Source organism: Cavia porcellus, unplaced genomic scaffold (assembly GCF_034190915.1).
Source record: "Cavia porcellus strain 051 isolate PalLab524CR breed Dunkin Hartley unplaced genomic scaffold, mCavPor4.1 scaffold_2, whole genome shotgun sequence".
In the NCBI taxonomy this organism is placed as follows: Eukaryota; Metazoa; Chordata; class Mammalia; order Rodentia; family Caviidae; genus Cavia; species Cavia porcellus.
In genome coordinates, this window is record NW_026947485.1 from 44,303,395 (window position 1) to 44,317,133 (window position 13,739).

General features: G+C 35.7%; 1 protein-coding gene across 3 annotated transcripts; it reads left to right on the plus strand.

Annotated features, from left to right (window-relative positions):
- Positions 1 to 1,595: 1,595 nt before the first annotated feature.
- Positions 1,596 to 12,252, plus strand: Ndufa5 (NADH:ubiquinone oxidoreductase subunit A5). 3 transcript variants are annotated; one of them, XM_003475152.5, is made up of 5 exons: positions 1,596 to 1,748; positions 2,069 to 2,113; positions 3,043 to 3,159; positions 9,254 to 9,319; positions 12,085 to 12,252. In XM_003475152.5, exons 1-5 carry the CDS (start codon positions 1,728 to 1,730, stop codon positions 12,184 to 12,186), a joined length of 351 nt encoding a protein of 116 aa, XP_003475200.1. In that variant the 5' UTR covers positions 1,596 to 1,727; the 3' UTR covers positions 12,187 to 12,252. The 3 variants fall into 3 exon arrangements, with proteins under 3 accessions (XP_003475200.1, XP_063097430.1, XP_063097439.1); XM_063241360.1 differs by lacking the exon at positions 1,596 to 1,748 and adding an exon at positions 1,755 to 1,951 and having other exon boundaries at positions 3,045 to 3,159; XM_063241369.1 differs by lacking the exon at positions 1,596 to 1,748 and adding an exon at positions 1,804 to 1,890.
- The last annotated feature ends 1,487 nt before the right edge of the window (positions 12,253 to 13,739 follow it).

Consider the following 13,739-nt stretch of genomic DNA (forward strand, 5'->3'; position numbering starts at 1 on the left):
TCACAAAGGATATTTATCTAGAATTTTTATTTCTTATACTTAACTGTGTAGTATCAGAATTCTTATCTTATGCAACGAACGAATTACAAAATGTTCTCATAAAACTTAAAACTTTTAGAATAGTTTCTGAAGCAGTATTCTTTAAATGTTTGGTAGCATTTACTAGTAAAGCCACTGAATTTGTGTGACGTTTGTTTTTGGTGGGGATTGAAAGAGCCTCACACATGCTAGGAAGTGCTCTTCCACTGAGCTATATCTTCTACCCTAACTTAGATTTTTTTTCATATTCGTTTTAATTTTTAAACTTAATTTTGAGTCAATTTAGGAAGTCTGTTTCTTTCCAGCAATTTATTCATTTTATCTGTGTTAACAAAGTTTTTAGCATATAATTGTTCATAGCTTTTCTTCTTAGTCCTGTTTATTTGTTTAAGAATGTGGATGTTTCTTTTTAAATTTTTGATGGTTACCGAGTTTTGTCCTCTATTATAACATCTCCACCCCCACCCCGTCTCAGTAAGTCTGCAGGGAACAAACTGCAGGTTTCAATCATTTTCCCTGAGGACATTCTGTTTGATTTTGCCCTAGTCTTTATTTTTCTTCTGCTTGCTGTTTTAGTTTTCTAGTTCACACCGCTAATCTTGCCTCACCTTGTCTAATTCATTTTTATCATCTCTTAACCAAATTGCTTGTGTATCTGAAACACAACTATGATAGTGTCATTCAGATACTTAAAATTATCTAATTGCTTTCATTCCTACGGTGTAAAATTCAAATTGCAGAATGGCATGCAAGGCCATGAGTGTAACTATAACCAACTACTGTGTGGTAAGAAGTTTCTATCTTACATGTGTGTGTTTATTATATATAAACAATGATGTAGAAGAACTACTGTAGTTATGTGCTCGCTCAACTCGTTATGCTCCCTTTACCCTCACTTTTTGGAAAATTCCATTTTTAATGTCAGCCACCCACAATTTTTGGTGAGTCGTTTCTTAGTCCCTGCTACCAGAGCACTTTGGACAAAGCTCTGTTAGAACATGTGTAAACACATTATTAATACATGCTTGCATTATTCTGTGACTTCTAGAAGGTGAAATCCTATGTTACAGACTGTGTCTCTGGAACTGACACATAACGAATGCTCGCGGAGGGTAAGTGGAGAAAGCGATATTGTTTGCGATCACTTCTGGGAAAACGTGAAAACAGATGAATTTAAGCAGCGAAATACAACAGAGCGATGGAATGTCACCTCGCACTACGTGCTGATTGGTTCAGAGGCAGAGAATACTGATCCTTGTGATATGAATTAATCTTTGCGGACGAGAGCTCTTGAGATGATCCTCAAGCCACATTAGACAACTCATTTTAATAACTGCGGAAGATAAAATTACTAAAGATTAAGCAGAGTAAGTACACTTTTCTACAAAACAACTATGTCTGACGACTCTTTAGCTGTCTCGACGGGTTGAAGGAACACAAAACACTTTCCACATAAACTTTCCACCTGCTTATCTCCAAACCTGATCTCGACCGGCGCGTACTCAGTGCGCACGCGTCGATGCTTCCCTTTTGGGATGGGCGGGACTGAGCCTTCGCTCCCTCCGTAGATCCTGAGCGGGTGGAGCCGAACCGTCTCCAAGGTGACGGCTTGTGGCCTCGACAGTCGATTGAGCGGGTCTGAATGAGGTTCTCGGCGGGCAGAGTTCTGTTGGCTCATATGCGCTGTCATGGCGGGTGTGCTGAAGAAGGTGAGACGAATGGAGGTCGCCGTTGACGTTTGGCCTGTAGAGCCAGTCTGCAGTCCCCTTTACGCGGGTGATGGCCATGACCCGCGCGGGCGCGGCGGTGCATCCGGCCGACTTGCTTTGTGCTGCCCTCGGAGTGCTGGGGGTAGCGTCTGTGCTCTGTCTCAGAAGCGGAAAGGCTCGGAAGAAGCGGCATTGGGAGGACGGTAGCGGGGCTTAGACCTGTTTACCCTGGGGAATCGTAGTTTTGCTTTTCCTTAAGAGGGGGGAGCGCCTAGAAACCATGGTAAACAATTTATGAGTCGTGCTTTATTTTTTAACAGACCACTGGCCTTGTGGGATTGGCGGTATGTGAGACTCCACACGAGGTATGTACCTCTTTCTTTCATCTTGAGTTCCAAGGAAGTCTAGAAGCCTGTGATCTTGTCTGTGTCAAGGCTAATGAGATATGGTATTTCAAGTCCCAAATCACAGCCGCTTGTTTTCTTGTTGACTTTGACCTTGGGACGGGCGCGATTCTGTGAGCCTTATCAAATCCAGCTCCTTTTTCTGTCCTTGCCCCACATCAAGTTACTGCCTAGGAACTGGCTTGAGTGCATGTTCTTGAATCTACCTAAGGTGCTGTCAGACAGAAAAACAGAATCAGATCCCTTGTTGTTCCTTCAATGAACGTTATCAGTTTTCTTCTTGTACAGATAACTCAGAAGAGTTATCAGTGCTTATTATCTCCGCTTTCTCTTTTATTACCCCTATAACCCTTCTACGCGCTTCTGGCTAGAACTGCCCTTTTCAAGGTCATCAGGGAGCCCTGTGATGCAGAATCTGATAGTCAGTGCGTCCTAACTAATGAATAGTAGCGCTTCACACGTTTGATATTCACCACCCAAGTATGGCTGGCAACCTAAAGTTTTCATACACTTTTTTAAAAAAAATTACAGAATTTCAAACAAGAAAAATATATAAAAAAGAATTTAAAGAATTTACAGTGTCTAGGACTGTGATTTGAAATATGCTTATTTGCTAAATGATTTGATTTCTGAGAAAGGTCATTTTCTGCAAGTTAGTTTTATTTCTGCTTATTATTAATCCTTTGACCTGCACAACTTTTGTTATATATACAACCTGCAAAAGGAGTTTCCACATATATTCAAATGTTTTCTAAGGTGTATTGGGGATAAGCAATAGACATGAAGAAACTGCAGGAGAGAAGAGTTAAATGTTTTCAAAAATCATGAGAGTCTTTTATTTGTCTGGTGATATTTTAACCTATAGAAATTTATATGGTTTGTTTTCTCAGAGGCTAAGAATATTGTACACGAAGATTCTTGATGTTCTTGATCAAATCCCCAAAAATGCTGCATATAGAAAATACACAGAACAGATTACAAATGACAGGCTGGCTACAGTGAAAGCGGTGAGTAACTAAATCACTTTGATTTCGTTGGATTTATGTATCCAGTGTAACATTTGACAACAGCAACAACAACAAAAAACCTTAGTTGCTTACTTTTGCGTATTTTACACTTTCTTAATTCAGTGCATTTTCTTCAATCTTTCATCCCTTTTCTTTAGCAAACTGCAGTTTCCTGAGTGCTTTCTATATACAAAGCACTTTTAAATACTGTAGTACATATTCTTGCCCAGATTAACATGATAGCTGTACCTTTTACCTCTCTTTTTTGAATAGTTCTTTGTTATCTCTAGATACATCAAACTGGTTTTTGGGGGTTTTGTTTTACTTTGTTTTGATATGGTTTTCTGATATAGGCTGGCCTTTACCAAATGGTTCTCCTCAGTGGCTAGGGTTGTAGTCTTGTGCTATTACACTCAGCTGATATATCAGTCCTGATCTCTTTTTGTCTAATCACAGAGTGGAGAAGAATCAAAATAAAATGTTTTATTTTGTTTTTATTTTTTATTAATATAGTATGTTTGCGGTATGTAAAGATCACATTCCTTGTGGGGAATTGGTATGTGTACATAACATATCTTAATTCATTTTTTATTCCCAATGTCTTCCCCATTTACAGCTTCCATTTCTTGATCCCTGCCTCATTTGAGGAAAATCTATCTGCCTACTTTCTATTATCTGTCTTTTGTTTTGTTCTTTGTTTATATTTTGGATTTCTTTGTTGTTTTTAAATAAACTATCTAAAAATTATTTTAAAGAGTGCTTTCTTCATAAAGAAGATCAAATTAGTTTCTCTTAATGATCAAAAATTATATCAGGCATTATGTTCAGACTACATGTTTGTCTCCTTGGGAAATTCATATGTTGAAGCCATAATACACAGTGTGGCTTTATTTAAAGATGGCACCAATAAGGAAATAATTTGAAGTCATAAGGCTTGAGCCCTGGTTTTGTAGTGTTCATGAAAAGGAGACACAGACAACTCATCATGCTCGCTGTCTTTCTCCATGAACACACAACAAGGAAAGGCCATACAAGCATACAGCAAGAAGGCAGCTGCCTTCAACTTAAGGGGAAGAGCCCTTACCAGAAACCAGCCCACTTGTCATTTTGATCATGGACTTTAGTCTCCAGGCCTGTAAGAAAATAAATTGCTGTTCCTTAAGCCACCCAGTCTGTGGTATTTTGCTGTTGCAGCCAAGCAAACTAACAAGCATTTTAGTTTTTGAATCAAAAGTGCTAGACAAGCATACAGTAGACTACTGCTGGTCTTTCACACCAAACTCTTGCACTATTGTTAAATTTTCACATTCAAATTTATGAACTTCATGTAATTATCAAAAATAGTGTTCATAGACCCTGGGTATTTTACATATGAGCTCAGGTGATCTTACTTATTATTATTAGATTATTAAACTCCCAGTTAGTGAGAATTACTTTCTCCTTAGATATGCAGCAGAACAGTACAGTTTATTTGGAATATTTATCTTGGTAATTCTGGAAGTTATAGATTAAAGTCTCTAAAGAAGTTCACATTTCTTTCATTTTAATGTCTTGCTTGAGAAAACAACACTTTTTAAAAATCTCAGAATAAGTTTTCCCTTTTCTTTTCCTGAGATGAATCTGTTCAGCTCTACCTTTTTGTGTTCTTCCCAATAACTTTGTTGCCTTTTAATCATTTATTCTGTGTGTTTTCTTTTTAGCCTTTCCCATTTTATCAGCATCTTCAGTAACCTCAAGGTGTTTTTAGTGTGTTCCCATTTTAGAAAAAAAAAAACTATGTCTATATTTGTACTTAGTTATTACCCTATTCTTTTGTATGCTCACATAGCCAAGGTAAACAAGGAATAGTTCACTGTTAATATGTCTATACTTAATAAGCTCCTAAATGCTTTTCTTTGCTATTTAAGTTTCATTCTAACTAATTGAAATGGTTCCATCTTAATTATGTGTCCCACACTGTCAGTAATAGTGCTTATGTTACTTCTCAGAATCTTTCATTTTGCTTCAGTGTTTCTCAGAGGGCGAGTTTAAGGACTTGTGCAGAGCTTGTTGTATGACCTTTATTTGCATGATTTTACTATAGAGTCAACCGTGTTTAGGAACCATGACTGTGACAGGATAAGGCTTTTAGCGTGGCATGTAAAGTCACCCAAGGTCTCATCTTGCCATCCTGTTCTGTCATTTCCTGTTGTACCCTATACTTCAGTACTATCAAGCTGCTGGCAATTCTGTAGATTCCATGGAGTTTTTTTACTGTGTTTGTTTTTATTTTCTCTTTTCCTGGAATGCCCTTTGCATCTTATCTGTCTGGCAGTTTATGGTTTGGGTATGTCTCCTTCCAAACTCAGGTGTTGAGCCCTCGTGGTCAGTGAGGTAGTATTGATCGATCACTGGGCCATGAGATCTTCTCTATCTTAATGAGCTTAATCTCGTATAAATAAATGACAATTCATGCAAAGTTTAATTCTGTCTTTCCTCTATTGCCATCATGTCAGAATACAATAATGTTTCTCACCTCCTGAAGGTGCAGTCCTTACCAGACAACGAAATTTACCAGTGCCTTGATCTTAGACTTCCCTGTTTCCAGAACTATAAGAAAATAAATTTTTTGAATGAATTACCTAGCGTTAAATATTTTGTAAAAGCAGCACAGATGGACTAACACACAGTTCTTACTCAGTTCTCAAGTCTTTACTTCCTCTGTGAAACTTTTTCTTACCTCCTGAATAGAGTTTTATCTCTCAAACTGTTCTTTATTCATGCCTCTTCTAGTAGTTGTAAGCTACTTCCTAATGATAGTGTAGTGATCTTTATATCCTAGGAATCTTGGGATAGTTCCTGGCACATAAAATCCATAAGAAATATTTGTTCACTTAAAAGATTAAATACAAATCAGTTATAACAACTCCAAATACTTCATAATAGTTGTGTCTCTGATTTCCTGTTTTTTGATAAAATTATCAGAGATTTCTTTTAACCCAATATACAGGCTTCAATATACCCAACATAAATATTGTTGTGATAAGGCATCTACATATTTACTAAACATAAAGAAGAAATGACAGTAAATTTATTACTGAGAAGATAGTAATCAAATATTGGTAAAAAAAAATATTGGCTGTGTCCTGTGCAAGATTTTTATCTCAATTCTAATATTTGCTGAATATTTTGACATATTACTCATTTTCTTTGTCTCAGTTTCTTCATCTGTAACTTGGGTATAGTAATGCCTGTCTTGAACACATACTGCTAGGATGAATTGATATATGTAAACAGTTTGATTTGATCTCATAGATATAGTAAACACTTAGTAAATTATTAAGTACATTACAAAGCTTTATGGCATTATATGACTGGTAAACAAAAATTATACTATTGATTGATTTTCACAAGAGAAACTATAAATTATACATAGGTCTTTTCTGAATTGAAAATAATTGTTAATATTTCCTTGCTTTACTTTACCCTTCTTGATGTCTTATAACAGTGTCCAGTTTTCTTATTTTTTTTTTACTTTAGGCTTTGTAGCTGAATTAATTCTGTGCTAAATAGTCTTTCTGAAACATACTTATCTGTTTTCTTTTCTTTTCCATTATTTTAAAATGTATTTATTCAACCAAGAAACATTCACTGCCATGTGTAGTTCTTGGCATGGAAGCATGTACCCACATAGCAATGAGCAAAACAGGTAAAATTCCTGGCTATATGGAAATGATATGTTAACAATGGGAGACAAAAAGACAAGTCAAAAATAAGTATTGTGCATATTGTTGTACTTACATAGTGCTATACTTGTTAAAGGGTAACAAGCTGTGGAGAATAAAGCAAGGGAAAATGATTTGTGTCATGATAGGATGTCTTGATACATATAATGTGTATCAGCTTCTTATGGCTGCTTTATAATAGTTACCATAAACTTTGTGACTTAAAATAATAGAAATTTACTGTCTTTTATTTCTGGAGGCCAAAAGTCAGAAATTGGTTTCAGAGGCCCAATCAAGTTATGAGGACTATGTTTCTCAGTGTCTGTGCATTAGAATTTATTCTTATCTCTTCCAGCTTCTTGGCATTCTTTGATTTTTTTGTTGCATCATTCCAATTTCTGCCTACATGGCTGATTACCTTTCTCTTTTTCTGTGTGTAATTTCCCTCTGCCATCTTTTATAACAATATTTATGATTTCCAACAAGATTAAGCCAAGGAAAAATTTTCTCCTATCAAGGTCTTTAACACTCCCACAGTATTTACCATATAACATTCACAGGCCCCGCAGATTAATAATTACATATTTTGTGGCACATTGTTCAGTGTACAACAGTATAAGTTATGAGTAAGCCTCATTAAGAAGGTGATAGTTGAGCAGAGGTTTGGAAGACAGTGAAGAAATAAACCGTGCAGATGTCCTAGGCCAGTGGTGGCAAACTTATGGCACACATGCTGTAATGAGTCATTTGTGTCATTGAAACCTGTAAAGAATTTGCTGTCACTGTCCTGGCCTATTCAGATTCTGTAAGGCAAGAATATGCCAATTCCTATAATAAAAAAACAAACAATTCTTGTTTTTTTCCTTTTTATTCTGGTAGTAGAGCATAAAAATCACACTAATAAACTTTTGTCTACATATGTGTGTATAGTGCATGGTTCTTAGATCTCAAAAAGCTCAGTTTACTGAAAAATAAATACATGTTCTTGATTCTAGATGGCATATTTATTAGCATTTAAAAATGTTTTGTGAAAGAATAATTACATAAAAACCATAAAGATAGAGCTTGATCAATTTTTACAGCGTGGTCAAACTCAGTGCCAGTCAAAATAGGACATTTTGAGAAGATCAGAACCCTCTCGTTTTCCTCCCAAGATGCTATGCTCTTGTCTTTACTTTTCTTATTGTTGTGACAAAATGCCCAAAACCCAAAGTTAGGAGGGAAAATTTTTATTGCAGTTCATAACTTGTAGAGTTCCCTGCCATAGTCAGCTGGCTCCAAGTCAGGGTGGCATGGCAGAAGGGCATCAGAGGAAAGCCGGGCAGGCAGAAGGTAGCAAGCAGCAAGCGAGAACAGCAACTGAAACAGCGGAGGATTACAGCAGCCCTCTTTCTGTCCCTTGTATTTTATACAGGCTACCTGCCCTAGGGTGGGCAGCACTCACACTGAGGCTGCCACAGCCTTAATCCTAGCATTGCACCATGAATCAGTCCCCGCATCATATCCTTAATCCCAGCATCACACCCTAGATCCAGCCACCTCTGAACAGCCCCACCTCTGACTGCCTGGGCCTTTGGGTAATATCTAGATAGAAACCATAACATTCCTAACTATAACTACTATTCTAATCTCTAAGGTGACATTATTTTGACTCTTTTCAGCTGTATATAATTGGGATAATTATTATATACTGTTTTGTTTCTCATTTCTTTTCACTTAATATTATGTTTAAGAGAATCATCTATGATGTATATGGCTGTAGTTTATTTGCATTGCTGTATACTATTTTATTATATTGAACTATCACGGCTTACTAATCCATTCTATTTTAATAATTTCTTTTTTTTTTTTTTTTTTTTTTTTTGGTACCGGGAATCAAACTCATGACCTTGTGCTTGCCAGGCAGGTGTTTCACCGCTGAGCTAAATCCCTGGCCCCCTTCATTTCTTTGGTGTTGGAGCCACAAGCTATAATGCTGTGGATCTATTTACTAATATCATTTGTTTATGTATTCATTTTTATTTGATATACAGAAGAGGAATTTCTATATCATAGAATAGCATTTATTTTTAATGTTCATTCTTAGGAAATATGAAAAATATTAAGAAAAGCAAAGTGATTTTTAAAACGTACTTTACAAAGACTGAGTTAGATATATTTGTCTTTTGCTAAATATGTCAATAAATGTGGAGTACTTTCAGTATTTAGATGGAAAAATAATAAAACAACAGCGAAATAATGGCTTTTCACTAAATATTTGGTGAAGACTTCGCTTGAAAGAGAAATTATATTAGAAGTGCATTTTATATATGAGTTTCAATATAAGATATTGAAACATTCAGATATTGTGCTTCTATGTTTAATTTTTTTTTCTTTTCCTGAAATTACAGGAACAAGATATTAAAAAATTAGAAGACCGACTTCAACTTGGCCAAATAGAGGAGGTGATTCTTCAGGTAAAGGAAAAATTCAACATTTAGATATTTGATTTCAGTTTTTCGTTTTATATAGGGGTACAAAATTGATATTCCAAGAAGAAAGGAAACTGAATTTATAGATTCACTGATCAGATAGTCATGGCAAATTGTGTCATTGATTATAACTTGACTTTAGTGAGGCTTTTTTAAAAGAAGATTGCAGTTTGATGCTCTCTTTCCACTTAATCAGCAAGTTCTTGATAGCCTTAGATTAGTAGCACATTGTTACTTTTAGTAATGTTACTTTTTTAGATACAGTTATTTATTTTAAACTTGGAGCAGGCCTATAATCCCAGGATTTGAGGAGGCTGAGGCTGAAGAGTACAAGTTTGAGTGACACTAAGTCTGGGCAACTGAGTAGGACTGTCTGAAAATAAAAAAATAAAAAATGGACAACAATACAGCGTAGTGGTAGGGAGCCCCCTGTATGAGACAGGAAGGTGGGGTGAATTATTTGATAAGTTTAAAACAATTTTTAACTGTACATATTTTACAGAGATTCATTTTATAATATCTCTTTGCTAATGTTATGAAAATGTTATGAATACTAAAATATACACGATTATGAATATTATGGGCAAATTCTCTTTCTTTAGAATATTTTTCCTTTTAAGTCTTTTTCTTGTCCCTCTTACTACTTATACAAGAAAAAATAATTGGCTGAGTCTAGAAGATCACAAGTTTTGAGGCCAGCCTGAGCTGTGTAAAAGAGCTGGACTCAAAAAGAAAATGGAGTGCTGGTGTGTCTTCACCACAGGACTTTCATTGGATATGTGCACAGTAGTGGAACTGTTGAATCATATCATACTTCTGTGTTTAAGATTTAGAAGAAATTTCTATACTACTTCCAATTAGGCTGTGTCCTAGTTTTTAGTCTCATGAGCATTAGAGAATAGTAAGATGAGAGGGATGGGGAAAAATTGGTCAGTCGGTTTTGCTTTTATAGTTAGAACAGTTAACTTACTGTGTTTTGGCCCGTGTGATGGTACATGCTTGTGGTCTCAGCACCTGGGAGGCTGAGGCAGAAGGATTGCCCTGAGTTCAAAGTCAGCCTGAACTACATAGTGAGACCCTGTCTCAAAAAGAGGGAAAAGAAAAGTTATTGCACAGAAGGGTGACTATAGTTAATGATAATGTAATTTTTATTGAAAAACAAAAGCTGATAAACAGTATTTTGTACGTTTTCACCACAAAGAAAGAATAAATGTTTGGGGGAATAATTAGGCTTACCCTTATTGAACATTATACCTTGGACATCTATATTGAAACATGGTATATATGCATAGTTTTTATGTGTCAAGTTAAAATACAGGATAATTTAGAAAAAGGGATCAGTTCAGTCAGTAAATACTTACTGTGTACCTGTTGTGTTCCCCTGTGTTCTACAGATCACTATTTTCCAAACTGTTAAGTTTGTCAAGTCTCAAATGATTGAGTCATGAAATTAACATTTTTAAAAGAAGATACAATAGAAAATGTCACAGTAAAGATAACGATTTTTTTAGTTTTAGTTATATGTGTATATTGTGGATCCCAATGTAAGAGGTGTAGTGGTTCTTATTTAAAGTTTATCGTTCTGTGATATCAATTACCTGTGGTCAGACCTGTTCTGAAAATACTAAGTGAAAAATTGTAGAAATAAGTAAGTTTAAAATTACATGCTGTCTGTAACAGTTTGATAAAATCTTACACCATTCCACTCCATCCTGCCAGGGATGTAAATCATTGCTGTGTTCCCTGTTGCTACCCTTTACACAGTAGCCACTCATCAGTTACTTAGTAACAGTCTCCATTATCAGATCAGCTGTCATGTCATAGGGCTTGTGCTCAAATGATCCTTATTTAATACAGCAACTGTTTTATTATTAGTTGTTTTGTTGCCAGTCGCTTATTACAGTAAATCCTTGACTTACGCCCAAGTTCTGTTCTGGGAGAACACTGGATTTGTTAGTACCTATGACAAGATGAGTCTTACATCCTTTGGCCCATTATACAATATGTATGCATTGAGTTTCCTAGTATCTCCTCCACATCACACTGCTTTTCCTCTTGCTTCTAGATATCGTAGGCTCAGTTTGAGCATAATACTACTGTATCCTACCACACTGTACAGTAAACAAACAGCAGCACAACTGTGACAATGTCTGGTAGACACGTGAGCTACTTCCGGGATTTGTCCCCATCTATGAATGTTCATAATGCAAGAGGTCCCTTCCTTGATAACAGTGAAGGTTAGCAACTCGAATGTAAGTCTGGAACTTACTGTATCCCCAGTTCATAAATTAAACTTTATCACAGTTTTGTGTACATATGAAAAGCATATAGGGTTCAGTGTCACATATGGTTTTAGTAGTCATCCACTGGTGGTCTTGGAATGGTTCTCCGTGGATAAAGAGGGGTCATTGATTGTATTTTTTACTGTGAGCCATGGTGAAGTAAAGTTTGGAAGTCAGTGATACAAATGAAAAGACATACTACTGATCCTGAAAGTTCTTGTGAAGCACAATTAAGATTGAAAATTCACGAGCTGAACTTGAGAAGTTATAGCAAACTTCACTCAGACAAGAAATCAAAAGATAGTCTTTTGTTATTCATGATTGTCTACCTATAAAAATTAAGGTAACTGAACTGCAATATCCAATACTTAATAAGATATTAGTATGAAAGTAGTAGTTCTAATAGTTAAATTTCAATAAAATACCTGTGAAACAGTTAAATGATCTTTGAAAAATTTTTATTAACAGGCTGAAAGTGAACTAAGTCTGGCAAGGAAAATGATACAGTGGAAACCATGGGAGCCATTGGTGGAAGAGCCTCCTGCCAACCAGTGGAAATGGCCAATATGACTGTCATTTATTGTCTTTGATGGGTTGATATGAAACTGATATAATTAAATGTTCTGTTATATTAAAGGTGTTTCTGTTATTTCTTATCAATAAAAAGGGTACAGGATATTTAGGAGTTGTTCAACTCAGTGACTATGGCAGTAGGGTCTTGTGAGTCACTTTTTGGTTTGCACCATATTCACTCAGTTTATTGCACAGACAGTATTTTGAGCAAAAAGGTTGTGGGAGGGTTTGAAAGTTAATTGGAAATTCCCACCAATCATAATTATAGATGCTATAATCAAAAGATGAAGTATCTTCAGTAATATCTTTATCCAAAAAAAGGAGAAAAGATACTTTTATATAAACACACTTATTGGTCACTATTTAAAGTATGGTAGTAAAGTCAAATATGAACTTATGAGAAAAATGACAGGAATGACAGGAATAGTTCACATTAAAATTTTAAACTCTGGCTGTGATCTGATATGTAAAATAAAATTTAAATATACAATTATATACTGACTATCAAATCCACTGTAAATGTTATTTTAGTCCAGATTTGGATTCTTTATTCTATTTGTTTACTGTGTGTGCATGTATGTGTGTATGTACTTTGATGTCTTTTATGGCAGGCAATCATAAGAAAATTGCATTCTTTATTTTACATTTCTCATCTCACTAAGCTATAATGTAAATACCGAGCAGACAGAGGCAGATGGGTTGACGTTAGCAGTCAGATTGCAAGAAAGCTGCGTTTGATGGGCAAAAGGAGATGTGCTGGGGTGTCAGAAGCCTGAGGCTCATTCCTGTGATCTAAGCCTGAGGCTCATTCCTGTGATTATGAATTCAGTCATGAAGTTGAGGCAAGTTGTTGGGCTCTCAGGCAGCCTGTTCCTACTTCTTAAAGCGAGTAGAATTTATGATTTATGACTTTCAGTTATGACATTTACTTTAGTGTATTTATTAAGGTTAATATATGATCCTAAAGCATGTGTGCATGGATGCTTTCAAGTCAAGGTTATAACCAACCATTTTTTCCAGGTCCTTTGAGTACACAAAAACAAAATTGGTCTGCCTTGCCTTTGTCACACTTTGAGTCCCATTTCTCTCATGATTTTTGAGGAGTGTTTATGTTTTACCAAAAATACTACTATTGCTTTATTGCTAAAAGAAAAGTTTATTGGTGTTTGTGTTAGAATTGCTACTTGTAGAATAATGGCTAATATATAAAACAATGTTTTATGAGATTTAAATATGAATTCTAGGTACTGTTAAGTACTTTACTATTGTTGCTCATTAGATCTGTTCCACAAACCTAAAGAATGAGATACTGCAAATTATTATCTCCATTGTCCTAATAAGGAAACCAGAAGCCAGCCTGAGTTCTGCCTTGCAGTTGTGTAACGTGAGAAGCTGGAGAAACTGAGGCAAAGAGATGGATTTAACAGCACATCAAAGGGTTAGACAACTAATAAAATTTGGAGCTAAATTTTGAAATTAGTCTGGCTCTAGAGCTCTTGTTCCCAACTAAAATGTTAATCTTTACTGTTGTACTTGGGATGTTGTCATTC

What these genes read in the sequence shown, in the direction of transcription:
- Ndufa5 (XM_063241360.1), top strand. Translation starts at nt 1,758, where the DNA reads ATGGAGGTCGCCGTTGACGTTTGGCCTGTAGAGCCAGTCTGCAGTCCC. An exon ending in GAAGCGGCATTGGGAGGACG is followed by an intron (nt 1,952 to 2,068) that starts GTAGCGGGGCTT and finishes ATTTTTTAACAG; the next exon opens with ACCACTGGCCTTGTGGGATT. An exon ending in TATGTGAGACTCCACACGAG is followed by an intron (nt 2,114 to 3,044) that starts GTATGTACCTCT and finishes GTTTTCTCAGAG; the next exon opens with GCTAAGAATATTGTACACGA.